The 17,236-nt window shown below is 44.7% G+C and overlaps 2 protein-coding genes across 3 annotated transcripts in view; one reads left to right on the top strand and one right to left on the bottom strand.

The window, feature by feature from the left end:
- LOC309564357 (uncharacterized protein) overlaps positions 1-17,236 on the top strand; it is a 1,447,080-nt gene that overhangs the window by 1,411,047 nt on the left and 18,797 nt on the right. The window lies entirely within an intron of this gene.
- Positions 607-13,705, bottom strand: LOC309562694 (oocyte zinc finger protein XlCOF7.1-like). 2 transcript variants are annotated; one of them, XM_082266977.1, is made up of 7 exons: positions 13,631-13,705; positions 9,797-9,906; positions 7,010-7,144; positions 6,763-6,927; positions 6,178-6,393; positions 4,242-4,371; positions 607-1,699 (listed from the first exon to the last, which is right to left on the bottom strand). In XM_082266977.1, the coding sequence occupies exons 2-7, from the start codon at positions 9,887-9,889 to the stop codon at positions 798-800; spliced, it is 1,641 nt and encodes a 546-aa protein (XP_082123103.1). In that variant the 5' UTR covers positions 9,890-9,906; positions 13,631-13,705; the 3' UTR covers positions 607-797. The 2 variants fall into 2 exon arrangements, with proteins under 2 accessions (XP_082123103.1, XP_082123104.1); XM_082266978.1 differs by lacking the exons at positions 6,763-6,927; positions 7,010-7,144.

Below are 17,236 nucleotides of genomic sequence, written 5' to 3'. Positions count from 1 at the left end.
CCTTTTTATTTTTGGCGTTGGGGATTCCTCTCAAAATCCATACTAGACGAAGGGGGGGGGGGGAGGGGGGCCACGCTGGTTTTTTTTTTTTCATTTTGGCGTGGGGTTCAAGATTCATACCAGACTCAAAGGGCCTGGTATGGTCCGATCAAAGTCGGATCCCGTTCATTGATGTTGCATGGAAGTCGGACATAAAGTCCTAGGGCAAAGTCAGATCAGAAGTCGCCTGACTTCCGTGTCAGAGCAGTGTGAACCCGGCCTTAGTACTAGAACTATTTGAAATATTTTATGTACACCTCATTATAAGGAAGGAAGAGAGAGCATAGAGAGGTGGTGAAAAGTTTTGGCAGTTGATAAAGTGATCCCTGTGTTACAAATAAAGATATACAAATACAAACAAAATGTATTAAACAAAATAATAAGATCTATAGTTTACCATGCATTTACTTGATAGAAAAATGGAAAATATTGCATTTTTATCTGGTAAACATAAAAGATGACCTCCGAAAATGTTGTATTTACCACTTTCAGTCAGCAGGTGGCACTCTCTAAGGCTCATAGTGCAACAACTCCTGCACAAAAAAAAATAAATAAATAACTAACTGCTTCTGCATAATATGATCACTCCTGCTCGTCATCCTCAAGCAATATTTAACTCCTCTCTTACTCTGATTTTTTTCTTGAAGCTTCTGCAGAAGAGCAGGGGAGATGAGACTACACTTCAAGACTAACATGCCCCTTGTTCCTATATCCTCAATGGAATAAGACAGACAGAATACTTAGGACACGAATACTCCTCAAGAGCTTGTATGGGAACGCTGATGTCTTAAAAGATGGCCCCGCTGCGAAAAACATTTCCCACACTCAGAACAGGAATAGGGCTTCTCCCCTGTGTGAGTCCTCCGATGTATATCAAAATCTGGTTTCCGCACAAAACATTTCCCGCACTCAGGGCATGAATACGGCTTCTCTGCTGCATGATATTTTTGATGTATGAGAAGTGTTGATTTTTGTGAATAACATTTCCAACATTCAGGGCAGGAATACGGCTTCTCCCCTGTGTGGCATATCTGATGTTGAGAAAGATGGGACTTCCGTGAAAAACATTTCCCACACTCAGGACAGGAATAAGGCTTTTCCCCTCTGTGAGATCTTTGGTGTGTAAAAAATTCAGTTTTTGACTGATAAAACATCCCGCACTCAGCACAGAAATATGGCATCTTGCGCTTGTGATTTCTTTGATGTCTTAAAAGTTGGGATTTCCACAAAAAACCCTCTCCACATTCAGGGCAAAAATACGGCTTCTCACCCACGTGAGAATTCTGATGTTTGATAAGAGAGGACTTATCTAAAAAACATTCCCCGCACTCAAGGCAGAAATAAGGCTTCTCCCCTGTGTGGCAGCTTTGGTGTCCGTCCAAATGGGATTTTGAGATAAAAAATTTCTCACACTCGGGACAGAAATACAACCGTTTACCCGTGTGAGATATTTTATGCTCATGGCCACCAGTACAGGAAAACCTCTTATCTGTTTGAAGAACAGCACTGTCCTTTACATTCTGAGGTTCCTCAAGATGGGCATTCGGGGAAGCAGGTTTTTCTCCTAGGCAATACCGCGAGATGTCCTCATCTTCTAATTTACAGTCAGGAGACAAGATGAGACAGTCCTCTGAGGTTTTCCTCATATCCCATCCATGCACTATAAAAAACAAAAGTATTTAACATGACTGGCTTATCTAAACCAGGACATAGTCTACATCAGGCAGTTCTGTTGCTCAGTATCTTATAAGCTAAAGAATATCCCTGACGTCATCACTGACGAAACGCGTTGGGTGGAACTTGGACGCGTGACGTCATCACGCTTTGGGATGCAGCAGCCATCTTTATGGTTTGAAACTTGTACAGCGCTCATGATTCTCTTCAGCGTTCAAATACTCTGCCAAATGTGAGTGTATATTATTACCTTTTTAATTAAAGTTTAATCCTCTGGAACATACCACTCTATGAGTATTTTTTCCTTTTGGGGCCCTTGTTATGTCTTTGGATATGTGAGTTACAGTGAGAGACATTATCAGCATAAAATGGATTGGAGTGTCGTTCTTTACAACCGAGGATATTGGCTGAGTCTATTTTGAGATCCTTTATGCTGTATCAGATCGGCTGAAAGGTAAGAGGCAGTGTGTTCGGTGTCTGGTGGTGGCTTTCATCTGCACTTCAGCCTGATCGATCGATACACTTCCTCACATCTGCATTTCAGTGCTGTTTATGGACTATTTGGATTAGCTACGCGCTACACCTTTCTTCTTTTTAAAGAACATCCCTGTTATCCCTATTGAAGTTGCGTGACATGTGACGCAACACGTAGGATGGAAGCGTAGTGACGTCACGTCCGGTTACAGATGGAAGTAGCCATCTTGGTACACCCAGTTAAGTTTTACATGTTGTTTATGGGTCCTTTGAGTCCTTTTTATATGCGAGTGGTATTTTTATATTCTTATTGAGCTAATAAAAAATTGACTGCACTATGGAAAGCTCCTTGTTCCTTATCTTTTGGGCACAGAGTGAGATATTGAAGGGGGCATACACCTTGTTCCTGTGGGGACATGCATAATCTAACCCTGGAGTCCAATGCTATTGGGCACTTATTGACCTGTATAACTTATGGGTCAGTAAGCCCTAATCATTTTTGGGTTACTAACTCAGCTGCGTGTTTATGTTTGTTATTTGCTTTATATTCTATATAATGTAATTTTTTGCCCTGCATGAATAACACCCATCTTTTTATTTTATATTTGATGCTAAATATCACATTTTCAGTATTTATTCCACTTTATGTGGGTTTGATGGGCGGGAGGGGTGTTTATTTGGAAATCATTTTTTTTGTCAAACACTTTTGTTTGTTGCTAAGTTTATTATGAGATGTCATTCATCTATTTCTTAACTTTCTCATTATATACATATACATAATAATACATATTTATATACAGGTGCATCTCAGAAAATTAGAATATCATCAACGAGTTAATTTATTTCAGTAATTCAATTCAAAAAGTGAAACTCATATTTTAAATAGATGTGTTACCCACAGAGTGATATATTTCAAGCATTTCTTTCTTTAATGTTGATGATTATGGCTTACAGCTATTAAAACCCCAAAATTCAGTATCTCCGAAAATTAAAATATTACATAAGACCAACAAAAAAAAAAAAAGATTTTTAATACAGAAATGTTGGCTTAGTAAAAAATATGTCTATGTACAGTAAAGTATACACTCAATATTTGGTCGGGGCTTCTTTTCCATGATTTACTGTATCAATGTGGCGTGGCAGGGAGGCGATCAGCCTGTGGCACTGCTGAGGTGTTATGGAAGCCAAGGTTGCTTTGATAGCGGCCTGCATTGTAGGGTCTGGTGTCTCTCATCTTTCTCTTGACAATACCCCACAGATTATCATTGGGGTTTAGGTCAGGCAAGTTTTCTGGCCAATCAAGCACAGTGATGCCATGATCAATAAACCAGGTATTGGTACTTTTGGCAGTGTGGGCAGGTGGCAAGTGGTGCTGGAAATGAAATTAGCATCTCCAATAAGCTGGTCAGCAGAGGGAAGTATGAAGTGCTCTATGATTTCCTGGTAGAGGGCTGCGCTGACTTTGGACTTGATAAAACAGTGGACCAGCACCAGCAGGTGACATGGCTCCCCAAATCATCAATGACTGTAGAAAATTTTGCATTTAATTTAGAAATCAAGGTCCCAGAGTCTAGAGGAAGAGTGGAGAGGCACAGAAACCAAGTTGCATGAGGTCCAGGGTGAAGTCTCCACAGTCAGGGATGATTTGGGGAGCCATGTCATCTGCTGGTGTTGGTCCACTGTGCTTTATCAAGTCCAAGACACTGAATTTCAGGTTTTCACTAGCTGTAATCCATTATCATCAAAATTAAAGAAAGAGATGCTTGAAATATATCACTCTGTGTGTAACGCATCTATATAATATATATACGAGTTTCACTTTATGTTTCTGGGGGGCGTACTGCGCACATTCTGTGTACAGAACCCCTCCAGGTAGCCATATTGCATTGCATTTTGCAGAAAATTACAGAGCTGCCGAATAAAAAGGAAAGTTAATTTTTAATAACATTCAACTACAATATGACTTGTGTCACAATTGTATATGCTATATTTTTTTTTATTTGCTTTTTTTTTCCCCGTGAAAGTGGAGTTACCCTTTAATATTTATGACCTACCTGTGCTGAGCTCTGTGGGAGTGTCATCTTCTATAAATCCATCCTCCTTCATAGACTGCTGATCATACCCTACATATGTTTCTTCTTCTTCTGCCTTAATCTCAACCTTTATATCTATCAGATCTTCACCCTAAACCAAGAAAATGGTTGGAAAATATAAGGCTTAAAAATGCAAGACTGTACACTACACCCCGGCCAAACTGTTCATGATGGGCTTTAGGGACACCCCCCACGTGATCTAGGTGTTGCCAGGATCACGGGGACCTCATCCACATGGTATGGAGATGCCCGGAGCTACATCTATATTGGCAGGCAGTTATAGGAACCATTAACAGGGTCTTCCAGGTGTCTCTTACTGAAGACCCTAAACAATGTATTCTTGGGATCTCGAGTGACCTCTCAGTGGACGACATCACCGGGCAGGCCCTAGGAAGGGCACTGTTTCAGGCCTGCAAATTGATCCTAAGACACTGGACTTCCGCTTGCCCTCCTACGGTGGGAGAATGGATAACCCAGATGGGAGACACCCTGCGGTTAGAAAAATATATTTGGCAGCACCGGGGCCTTTCAGCCAAATTAGAGAAAAGATGGCACCCTTGGTTGGATACCCCAGGTCTGTCTCCGACAGAACTAGTCTTGAACCGTCTCATGGAAGGTATAAATGTGGTAGGTCATAAATGGTCTGTGGATCGGAGGTTCCACATTTCTACTTGGTTGTATACGGCGTTGGCCCCTGTACCCAGATGTGCCTTAGACGCTCCGTCAGTTCAGTTAGGCTGGTGGGTTTGTACAATGTAGTGGATGTTAACCACTTGCCGACTGCCTAACGACTATTTACGTCGGCAGTCAGCCCCTCACAGGCAAAGCGACGTAGATCTACGTCGCTAGCCTGTGAGGCTCTGGGGAGCGAGCGCGCGCCGCCGCATTCGCGCTCCCGCTCCTGCTCGGTCACGGACCCCCCCGCGCGCGTGCCCGGCGGACCCGATGTCCGCCGGGCACTCGCGTTCGTCCATTACAGCGGGAGAAAAGCAGGCGGCTAATGTAAACAAAGCCGCCTGTCATTCTCCCCTGTGTAAGAATGGTGATCATACGGTTCTGCTATGTAGGACCGTTGATCTCTGCTCTTACACCAGTAGCCACATCCAATCACAGTTAGAAGCACGCCCCTAGGGACACACTTAACCCCTCCCTCTCAAAAAAAAAGTTAACCTTCACTGCCAGTGTAATTTTTACAGTAACAGTGCATATGTATAGCACTGATTACTGTAGTAATGTCACTGGTAACCCCAAAAGTGTCAAAAATGTCAGTCAAGGGTCCGATCTGTCCGCCGAAATGTCGCAGTCCCGCAAAAAAACAAAAAAAAACACAGATCGCCGCCATTACGCGTTAAAAAAAAAACCAACAAAAATGACAAAAATCTTTCCCTTTGTTAGTAAACGCAATAACTTTTGTGCAAACCAATCAAAATACGCTTTTTGCGATTTTTTTTACCAAACATATGGTAAAAAAAAAAATTAGCCTAAAATGTTAAAAAATTTTGATTTTTACATTTTTTTTGGGGAATTTCATATAAAAAAATTTGAAAAATATTGTTATTTTTGCAAAATTTACGCTCTTTTTTTGTTTATAGCGCATGATCAAAAAATCGCACAGGTCATCAAATACCACCAAAAGAAAGCTCTGTTTGTGGGAAAAAAGGACGTCAAATTAATTTAGGTACAGCGTCGCACGACCGCGCAATTGTCCGTTAAGGTCACGCAGTGCCGAATCGCAAAATAGGCCCTGGTTAGGAAGGGGGTAAAATCTTCCGGGGCTTAAGTGGTTAACTTAATAAACCTTTGTTTCTGATAAAAAAAAAAATATATAAATGATCATCTTGGATGGTCCACACGTTGTTGAGTAATTTTCTTGTCCTAGATGCTCCATTCCACCAACCTGATTATGGTGTGTATAGTTGTGATCTTCTTGGGCGCAGTTCTGTGAATTCAGAGGACGGGGACATCTCTCTGGTGGGTTTCTGGTACTAGATGGCTCCATCGTAATGTGGAGATTCCTGTGTCCTTCTGAACACTCCTTCATCTCACCATCTTCAATATACTCCTCTTTTACCTCTTCTTTCACAATATTAATAAAATTGTTCAGGTCTCCTTTCTGAAGAAATAACAAAAATATATATTTAGGTGTAAAATGGACCCAATGTACAGTATAAGTGGCGGTTCACACTGCAGCGGCACGACTTAGGGGGCGACCTGTGAAGTCGCGCGCACCGCGACTTCGGCGCGACTTGCACGGACTTCATAAAATGAATGTCTATGCAAGTCGCTCCGATGTCGCCCCGAAGTAGTACAGGACCCTTTTTCTAAGTCGGAGCGACTTGTATCGCTCCTATTACAACGGTTCCTGTACCGAACAATGGGAGCGCGACGGACCGCGACTTGTCAGGCTGACAGATCGCGGTCCAAGTCGGATCAGTGTGAACCAGCACTAAGACATACCTACTATTGATTGTTATTTTTTTACCTGATCCTGAGAAGTCATGATGTGATTGTCCAATTTCTCTGGTGGGTTTCTGTTATTAGGTGGCTCCATGTGTCTTTCTGAAAACTCCTCCATTGCACCATACTCATCATCCTGCTCTTTATACTCTTCTTTAACACAAATATTATAATTCCTGGGGTTTCCACTCTAAATATATAATAAAACATTTTAGGTATGGAACAAGCTTGTCTGTTACTGGATAATGTCCCATAATTCCCATCACGCTCACCTCTCTCATAAGCAATTGAATGATCTTCTTAGTGACTTCTAAGATCTTCTGCATGTTGTGTTTCCCAAGTTCTAGGGAGTCACATGGAGGCACTGTGATGGTCATAGGATCCCCAGATTTCACAAAAGGAAAACTCTATTAGAAAACAACAGAAATATGATAGAATGCCACAATCCTCCTCACCTCTCTGGTCAGGTCTCTTTTATATTATTAGAGAGAAGAGTGATATCATGTGACCTCCCAGAATCCTCCTCACCTCTCTGGTCAGGTCTGTTTTATATTATTAGAGAGAAGAGTGATGTCATGGGACCTCCCAGAATCCTCCTCACCTCTCTGGTCAGCTCTGTGTTTTATTAATAGAGATAAGAGTGATGTCATGGGACCTCCCAGAATCCTCCTCACCTCCTGGCCAGGTCTGTTTGATATTATTAGAGAGAAGATTGATGTCATGTGACCTACCAGAATCCTCCTCACCTCTCTGGTTAGGTATGTATTATATTATTAGAGAGAAGAGTGATATCATGTGACCTCCCAGAATCCTCCTCACCTCTCTGGTCAAGTCTGTTTTATATTATTAGAGAGAAAAGTGATGTCATGGGACCTCCCAGAATCCTCCTCACCTCTCTGGTCAGGTCTGTTTTAAATTATTAGAGAGAAAGGTGATGTCATGTGACCTCCCAGAATCCTCCTCACCTCTACAGTCAGGTCTCTTTTATATTATTAGAGAGAAGAGTGATGTCATGGGACCTCCCAGAATCCTCCTCACCTCTCCGGTCAGATCAGTTTTATATTATTAGAGAGAAGAGTGATGTCATGGGACCTCCCAGAATCCTCCTCGCCTCTCCAGTCAGGTCTGTTTTATATTATTAGAGAGAAGAGTGATGTCATGGGACCTCCCAGAATCCTCCTCACCTCTCCGGTCAGATCTGTTTTATATTATTAGAGGGAAGAGAGATGTCATGGGACCTCCCAGAATCCTCCTCACCTCCTGGCCAGGTCTGTTTGATATTATTAGAGAGAAGATTGATGTCATGGGACCTTCCAGAATCCTCCTCACCTCTCTGGTTAGGTATGTATTATATTATTAGAGAGAAGAGTGATGTCATGGGACCTCCCAGAATCCTCCTCACCTCTCTGGTCAGCTCTGTGTTTTATTAATAGAGATAAGAGTGATGTCATGGGACCTCCCAGAATCCTCCTCACCTCTCTGGTCAGATCAGTTTTATATTATTAGAGAGAAGAGTGATGTCATGGGACCTCCCAGAATCCTCCTCACCTCTCTGGTCAGGTCTGTTTTATATTATTAGAGAGAAGAGTGATGTCATGTCACCTCCCAGAATCCTCCTCACCTCTCTGGTCAGGTCTGTTTTATATTATTAGAGAGAAAAGTGATGTCATGTGACCTCCCAGAATCCTCCTCATCTCTCTGGTCAGGTCTGTTTTAAATTATTAGAGAGAAAGGTGATGTCATGTGACCTCCCAGAATCCTCCTCACCTCTACAGTCAGGTCTCTTTTATATTATTAGAGAGAAGAGTGATGTCATGGGACCTCCCAGAATCCTCCTCACCTCTCCGGTCAGATCAGTTTTATATTATTAGAGAGAAGAGTGATGTCATGGGACCTCCCAGAATCCTCCTCGCCTCTCCAGTCAGGTCTGTTTTATATTATTAGAGAGAAGAGTGATGTCATGGGACCTCCCAGAATCCTCCTCACCTCTCCGGTCAGATCTGTTTTATATTATTAGAGGGAAGAGAGATGTCATGGGACCTCCCAGAATCCTCCTCACCTCCTGGCCAGGTCTGTTTGATATTATTAGAGAGAAGATTGATGTCATGGGACCTTCCAGAATCCTCCTCACCTCTCTGGTTAGGTATGTATTATATTATTAGAGAGAAGAGTGATGTCATGGGACCTCCCAGAATCCTCCTCACCTCTCTGGTCAGCTCTGTGTTTTATTAATAGAGATAAGAGTGATGTCATGGGACCTCCCAGAATCCTCCTCACCTCTCTGGTCAGATCAGTTTTATATTATTAGAGAGAAGAGTGATGTCATGGGACCTCCCAGAATCCTCCTCACCTCTCTGGTCAGGTCTGTTTTATATTATTAGAGAGAAGAGTGATGTCATGTCACCTCCCAGAATCCTCCTCACCTCTCTGGTCAGGTCTGTTTTATATTATTAGAGAGAAAAGTGATGTCATGTGACCTCCCAGAATCCTCCTCATCTCTCTGGCCAGATCTGTTTTATATTATTAGAGAGAAGAGTGATGTCATGTGACCTCCCAGAATCCTCCTCATCTCTCTGGTCAGGTCGGTTTGATATTATTAGAGAGAAGAGTGATGTCATGTGACCTCCCAGAATCCTCCTCACCTCTCTGGTCAGGTCTGTTTTAAATTATTAGAGATAAGAGTGATGTCATGTGACCTCCCAGAATCCTCCTCACCTCTACAGTCAGGTCTGTTTATATTAATAGAGATAAGAGTGATGTCATGGAACCTCCCAGAATCCTCCTCACCTCTCTGGTCAAGTCTGTTTTATATTATTAGAGAGAAAATTGATGTCATGTGACCTCCCAGAATCCTCCTCACCTCTCTGGTCAAGTCTGTTTTATATTATTAGAGAGAAAAGTGATGTCATGTGACCTCCCAGAATCCTCCTCACCTCTCTGGTCAGGTCTGTTTTATATTATTACAGAGAAGAGTGATGTCATGTGATCTCACAGAATCCTCCTCACCTCTCTGGTCAAGTCTGTGTTGATATCATGTGACCTCCTATAATTCTCCTCACCTCTCCTGTTAGAAGGTAGATGATTTCCAGGGTGAAGTTTAATATCTTCTCCGTCATTATCCTCGCTTCATCCATGGTCTGTGATTCAGTCATGGCAGGAACACTGGACTCTGGGTATGCAAAGGCAATAGATATGCAATAAATAATGATACACAGTCAGTATGCATTAAAGAACCATGTCCTACTGTGGGGACACATTTAATCTGGACTGTTTATTGTTATTAGGGTAGGAAGGTAGCCTGATGTAGAGGAACAAAAGTCTATTTACATTGGGCCACTCTCAGAGCCTTTACGAATTTGCCAGACACAAACTGAATAGGCATGGAAGTAAAAAACCGTGCCATTCAGTTCAGATTCAGTGGGTGATCTGCGAAAGGATCCTCTGCGATTAAAGCAGAGCACCTCTATGTGAAAGAACCCTAAAGGCGTGGTTTTGAATATATATGTTTATTTTATAAGCTTCGATTAGTAAGAAAGAGGGGAAAAAAACCTATGCCACACTCCACTTGCCGACTGCAATACGTATATATGTTGTGGGTTGCAAGTGGTTTACTGGGGCATGGCTGAGGCTATCACCCATAACCCTGGTATTTTTTTTTTTCATACGGCAATTCTCTTTCTCATGAAAACAGAGTGAGCGGCATAAACCCCCCCCCCTCCCCGCCCCCATCCTGCTACTTGCCGGTGTTTCTTAGGCTTACCGTTGTTGTAAAATTTTTTCGGACCCGTGAAAAAATCGGACCTCGTCACTTCCGGCTGGTGCGAGCCCTGGTGCGCATGCGCACAAGGTCCGAGGAAATTCTAAACATTGCGAACAGCTGATTGAGAGGAGCAGGGGCTGAGGAGGGACGCACACACCACCACTGCAAAATTGCTGTAACGGGCGAACCAAAGCTGCTACAGACCCCAAAATTGTATCGCAAGTAGCCAAAACGCTCCCCTATAGCTGATAGAAATTTGGGGTTCCGGAGATGAAAGGGCGCGGAGTAGTGACCCCATGGGTCTCGGGGATGAAAGGGCGCGGAGCAGTGACCCCGAGAACCAGGGACCACTGCTCCGCACCCTTTCATCCCCGAGACCCCAAAATTTTAACAGCTGTAGGGGAGCGTCTTGGCTACCTGCGATACAATTTTGGGGTCTCTAGCACATATGGTTCGCCCGTGACAGCAATTTTCCCGCGGCGGTGTGTGCGTCCCACCTCAGCCCCTCCTCCTCTCAATCAGCTGTTCTCTAAGTCTTAGAATTTCCTCTGACCTTGTGCTCATGCGCACCGGGGCTCGCACCAGCCGGAAGTGACGAGGTCCGGAATTTTCATGGGTCCGATAAAATTTTAGAACACCGTTCTTAGTGGTGAGCCCAAGAAACAATCTGACAGTTCCCGTGGCAGGTCATAGAGATGAACAGAGACCAGATCATCTCTATGATCTAGGAGGACCGGAGCGATGTCATGACGTCACGTCTGGTCTACGGCAGAAGTTTACCAATTTGTTTGGTTTTGAAGCAAATGATCAACATTTTTTTTTTTTGCTCTTTGCTTTCATAGGTAGAGGAGTGGTTTGGAGTCTTATAGATCCCCAGATCTCTCCATAAAGAAGACCTGTCGTCCCTTATTTTTATTACAAGGGATGTTTACATTGCTTGTTATCGGAATAAAAGTGATTTAACCACTTACTGCCCGCCATATAGCAAAATGACGGTCGCAAAGTGCTTAAGTTACCCTGACTGGGCGTCATATGATGTCCAGCAGGACAAGCTGCTGGCGGGCAGAAAGGCGATCAGTGGTGCGGTGTGACGCTCTTATACACCGCATCTCCGATCCCAGTATGACGCAAGCTCTTTACCATGTGATTAGCTGTGTCCAATCACAGCTGGTCACATTGTAACCAGGAAGTGCTGTTTATTGGCTTTCCTCGGTTCCCGCTGACAAGGCGTGAGTAGAGGAGAGCCGATTGGGGGGGGGGGGGGGGGTATCTGCGCTGATAATCAGCACATTGATTATTAGTGCAGACCCATCAAGGATGCCCACCTGTGCCCACCAGGGATGAACCCGTACCCACCAGGGATGTCAATAAGTGCTCATCAAAGATGCCAGTGCCTATTAGGGATGAAAATCAGTGCCCATTAGTAATTGCTGTCAGTGCCTCCTCATCAGTGCTGCCTATCAGTGCCACATATCAGTGCCCATCAGTGCCGCCTATGAGTGCCACCTATCAGTGCTGCAAATCAGTGCTGCATATTAGTGCCTCTTCATCAGTGTCACCTCATCAGTGCCCATCAATGCTGCATATTAGTGCCACCTATCAGTGCCTCATCATCAGTGCCAGTTAATGCCACCCCATCAGTGCTGCCTCATCAGTGCTCGTCAGTGCAGGAGAAAACTTACTTAGGCCTCTTTCACACGGGCGTTCCGTATGTCCGTATATCACCCCATCCGTTTGCGGGTGATATACGGACATAATGTAAGTCTATGGCATTGCGGATGTCAGCGGAATACCATCCGCTGACATCCGATTTGCGTCCTTTCAGTTCTGTTCCATTTTTTGGAACGGAACAGAAACCTATTTTTCTTCGGTTTAAAAAACGGAAAGGACGCAAAATCGGATGTCAGCGGTGACATCCGCAATGCCCATAGACATACATTATGTCCGTATATCATCCGCAAACGGATGGGATGATATGCAGACATACGGAGTGGATGACACAAGTGTCATCCGTGTCCGTAAAAAAAAAAAAAAAAAGTGCCGGAGCGGATCGCAATACGGTCCGCTCCGTGCGAAAGAGGCCTTATTTACAAAATTTTATAACATAAACGAAGAAAAACTTTTATATTTTTTTTAATTTTTGGCTTTTTTTTTTTTTGTTTAGCAAAAAAAGAAAAAACCCATTGGTGCTTAAATACCACCAAAAGAAAGCTCTATTTGTGGGAAGAAAATAATTAAAATGTTGTTTGGGTAAGTGTTGCATGACCGAGCAACTATCATTCAAAATGCGAAAGCGCCGAAAGCTGAAAATTTGGGGTGAAAGTGTACAGGTACGGGAATTCGCAGGAACCTGTCGCCGTATATCTGCGACGGCTGGTCAGCAAGTGGTTAAAATTCATATAAAGCGGAGTTCCAGCCATTTACTCACCTGTCCAACGGTCCAGCGATGCGGCCGCCGGAAGCCTCGATCCTCTCCCTCGGCGCCGGCATCACTGCTGTGGGCACCCGGCTGTTACAGTTTGCGGCTTCACAGCCGGGTACCCACTGCGCATGCGCGAGTCGCGCTGCGCGCCGTGATTGGCCGGCAATCTTCTGGGACCTCTGACGTGTCCCAGAAGATTGCAGGGAGGGAGGGGGAGAGGAGATCTTCCGTTCAGGGCGCCGCGGCTCTCCGAGCGGAAGTGGGAGCGGGTACCTGTCAAAACTAGGTACCCGCTCCCCCCCCAAAAAAATGACATGCCAAATGTGGCATGTCGGGGGGTCAGGACTCCCTAAAGCGGAAGTTCCACTTTTGGGTGGAACTCCGCTTTAAGTGTGTATTTTCCCCCCAGAAAAAAATTGCATTTGAAAAACCGCTGCATAAATACCGTGTGACATACAAAATTGCAACGGTCACCATTGTATTGTCTAGGATCTCTACTAAAAATTATATATAATGTTTGGGGGTTATAAGTAATTTTCTAGCAAAAAACACAGATTTTTACTTGTGAATAAAAAGTGCCAGAAAAGGCCCGGTCTTCAAGTGGATTTGTGCAGCAACATCTGCTAGAAATGACCGACATCAATGTAACAATACAGGACAAGGACGGACATGACACAAATTACTGTGTGTAAATATAAACTATCCTATTACCTCCTCTGCTGCCAGTTTCAGCAATGTCTCTTCTCTACTTCCTCCCAACTCACCTCTCACCTGGAAGTGCTACATCACTTCCTGTCTGTAGGCATCATAGAGACTTCCTGTTTCATTATCCATGAGATTATCACCTTGTGGAGCTCAATGGAACTGCATTCCATTCATCTACTAATAAATTTAACCACTTAAGCCCCGGAAGATTTTACCCCCATTCCGACCAGGGGGTATTTTGCGATTCGGCACTGCGTGACTTTAACGGACAATTGCGCGGTCGTGCGACACTGTACCTAAACGAATTTGGCGTCCTTTTTTTTCCCACAAACAGAGCTTTCTTTTGGTGGTATTTGATCACCTGTGCGATTTTTTGATCACGCGCTATAAACAAAAAAAGAGCGTCAATTTTGCAAAAATAGCAATATTTTTCACATTTTTTTATATGAAATTCCCCCCCCCAAAAAAAATGTAAAAATCAAAATTTTTTAACATTTTCGGCCAATTTGTTTTATGCTACCTATGTTTGGTAAAAAAAAATCGCAAAAAGCGTATTTTGATTGGTTTGCGCAAAAGTTATCGCGTTTACTAACAAAGGGAAAGATTTTTGTCATTTTTGTTTTTTTTTTAACGCGTAATGGCGGCGATCTGCGATTTTTTTTTGCGGTACTGCGACATTGCGGTGGACAGATCGGACCCTTGACTGACATTTTTGACACTTTTGGGGTTACCAGTGACATTTCTACAGTAATCAGTGCTATATATATATGCACTGTTACTGTAAAAATACACTGGTAGTGAAGGGGTTAACTTTATTTGGGAGGGAGGGGCTGTGTGTATCCCTAGGGGCGTGCTTTCTACTGTGATTGGCTGTGGCTTGAGCTGTAAGGACACTGATCAACGGATCTACATAGTAGATCCATGTGATCAGTGTCTTTACAGCGAGGAGAATGACAGGTGGCTTGTTTACACAAGCTGCCTGACATTCTCCCTCTCCCCCGCCGATCGCCGAGTGACCGGCGGACATCGGGTCCGCTGGTCACACGCGCGGGGGGGTCCGTGACCACGCGGGAGCGGGAGCGCGCCTCTGGCGGCGCGTGCTCGCTCCCTAGACCCTCACAAGCTAGTGATGTAGCCCTACGTTAGTTTGCCTGTGAGGGGCTGACCGCCGACGTAGATCGGCGTTAGGCAGTCGGCAAGTGGTTATACAAGCTGCCTGACATTCTCCCTCTCCCCCGCCGATCGCCGAGTGGCCGGCGGACATCGGGTCCGCTGGTCACACGCGCGGGGGGTCCGTGACCACGCGGGAGCGCGCCTCCGGCGGCGCGCGCTCGCTCCCTAGACCCTCACAAGCTAGTGACGTAGACCTACGTTAGTTTGCCTGTGAGGGGCTGACCGCCGACGTAGATAGTCGGCAAGTGGTTAAAAAGAAATGGCAAATTTGGTTAAACAACCCAAGAGTGTCTACTTACCTAAAGAAATGTGATATCTAAATCTCCATTACAGTTCAGATCAATTGGTTCCAATGTCCCATCCCTAATAAACCTCAGTACACGGCAACCAATCCGTGACATGTAATTCTCATACAGTTGGTAGTATTTACATAGCTCCCAACTGTCCCTGATTCCGAGGGACTCTCCCTCATTCGGGGAAACAAAGTCCCTCTGTCCCTCTTTCCTCCTCATTTGTCCCTCATTTTGGTCTGATCTGTATAGTTGCATAAAAATGCGATACTTAAAAAGTATCAAAAAGTGTTTCCCAATGCTAAACCTTTCATTTAATTTCTAAATTGCTGCATTTGTAAATTCCAAAAGCCAGTATAAAGGAATAGTAGTGGTAAAAAAACACTTGTGGGTTTAACCAATCTTTTTTTTTTTTGTATACAATTCTCATTTAAGGGGGGGGCGTTTGTGTGTCCTATGTCTACATATGTTAGCTAATAGGGGTCCCTCATTCCCATCTCAGAAAGTTAGGAGGTATGCAGTGGCTCAGTGGTCAGCACTTCCGGGGTCCTCGATTCAGATCCTAGCTTGGGCGATATCTGCATGGAGTTTGCATGCATTCCCTGTGAGGGTTTCCTCCCACACAACAAAGACATGGCCAGGATGAGGATGATGTGTGGGGGTGACATGATCCCCCATCCAGCTGGGACCCCCTTCACTTATAATAAGAAGACATTATTCCCTGGTCTTCTCCAGGTGCAGCACATGGCCGAGCCACTCTCTGGCCATAAAAAAAAAAATGTCACCATAGAAACCAGGAAGCAGCTGGGCTGCTGTGGAACGCACAGATAACCACAGGGCGGAAGCAGCTGTGTCCTAGTAACGAAGCTCCGCCCATTTAGCCCTTATGGCAAGAGAGGCCACTAGTTGGCAGAAGAAAGTCTCCTCTGTATGAGGGAGGGGTTGTTTTTATACCACATATTTCCTAAATACGCTGTGATTTTTTTTTAATAGATGTTAATAATTCATTATCAATATAAAACTGTAGATATGTATTCTTGTAGAGGCAGAGGTTGTCCTCAGTGCGGGAGAGTCGGCAGCCATTTTGTTGTAGACCTAGAGGAGGCTCTCCAGCAGTGTGAGAATCCTCCTGGAGGGGGTGTGAGTGTGGAGAGTGTGAGCCCTGAGAGGAGGAGGTAATAATGTTATTCTTATTATGAGAGAAGGGGGTCCCAGCACTCTGTGTGGACTGGATGGGGGGATGGTGTCACCTCCACACATCATCATCTTCCTGCTGTCCTCTGATGTGTAGAACATTAGATGGGGAGTTTAACTGGGGGTGAAGACACTGGGGTGATAATGGCACTGGGGGTGATGACACTGGAGAGGATGACACTGGAGATGATGACACTGGTAATGATGGCACTAGGGGTGATGACACTGGGAGTGATGGCACTGGAGATGATGGCACTAGGGGTGATGACACTGGAGATGATGGCACTGGAGATGATGACACTGGGGGTGATGACACTGGGGTGATGACACTGGAGATGATGGCACTGGAGATGATGACACTGGGGTGATGACACTGGGGTGATGACACTGGAGATGATGGCACTGGAGATGATGGCACTAGGGGTGATGACACTGGAGATGATGACACTGGAGATGATGACACTGGGAGTGATGGCACTGGAGATGATGACACTGGGGTGATGACACTGGGGGTGATGACACTGGGGGTGATGGCACTGGGGGTGATGGCACTAGGGGTGATGACACTGGGGGTGATGACACTGGAGATGATGACACTGGGGTGATGACACTGGGGGCGATGACACTGGAGATGATGACACTGGGGTGATGACACTGGAGATGATGGCACTGGAGATGATGACACTGGAGATGAGGACACTGGAGATGATGACACTGGAGATGATGACACTGGGGGTGATGGCACTAGGGGTGATGACACTGGAGATGATGACACTGGAGATGATGGCACTAGGAGTGATGACACTGGGGGTGAGGACACTGGGGGTGATGACACTGGAGATGATGACACTGGGGTGATGACACTGGGGTGATGACACTGGGGGTGATGACACTGGAGATGATGACACTGGGGGTGATGTCACTGGAGATGATGACACTGGAGATGAGGACACTG

Source organism: Pelophylax lessonae (genome assembly GCF_965119305.1).
Source record: "Pelophylax lessonae genome assembly, chromosome: 9".
Lineage (NCBI taxonomy): Eukaryota > Metazoa > Chordata > Amphibia > Anura > Ranidae > Pelophylax > Pelophylax lessonae.
This window is presented reverse-complemented; position numbering and strand designations above follow the sequence as displayed.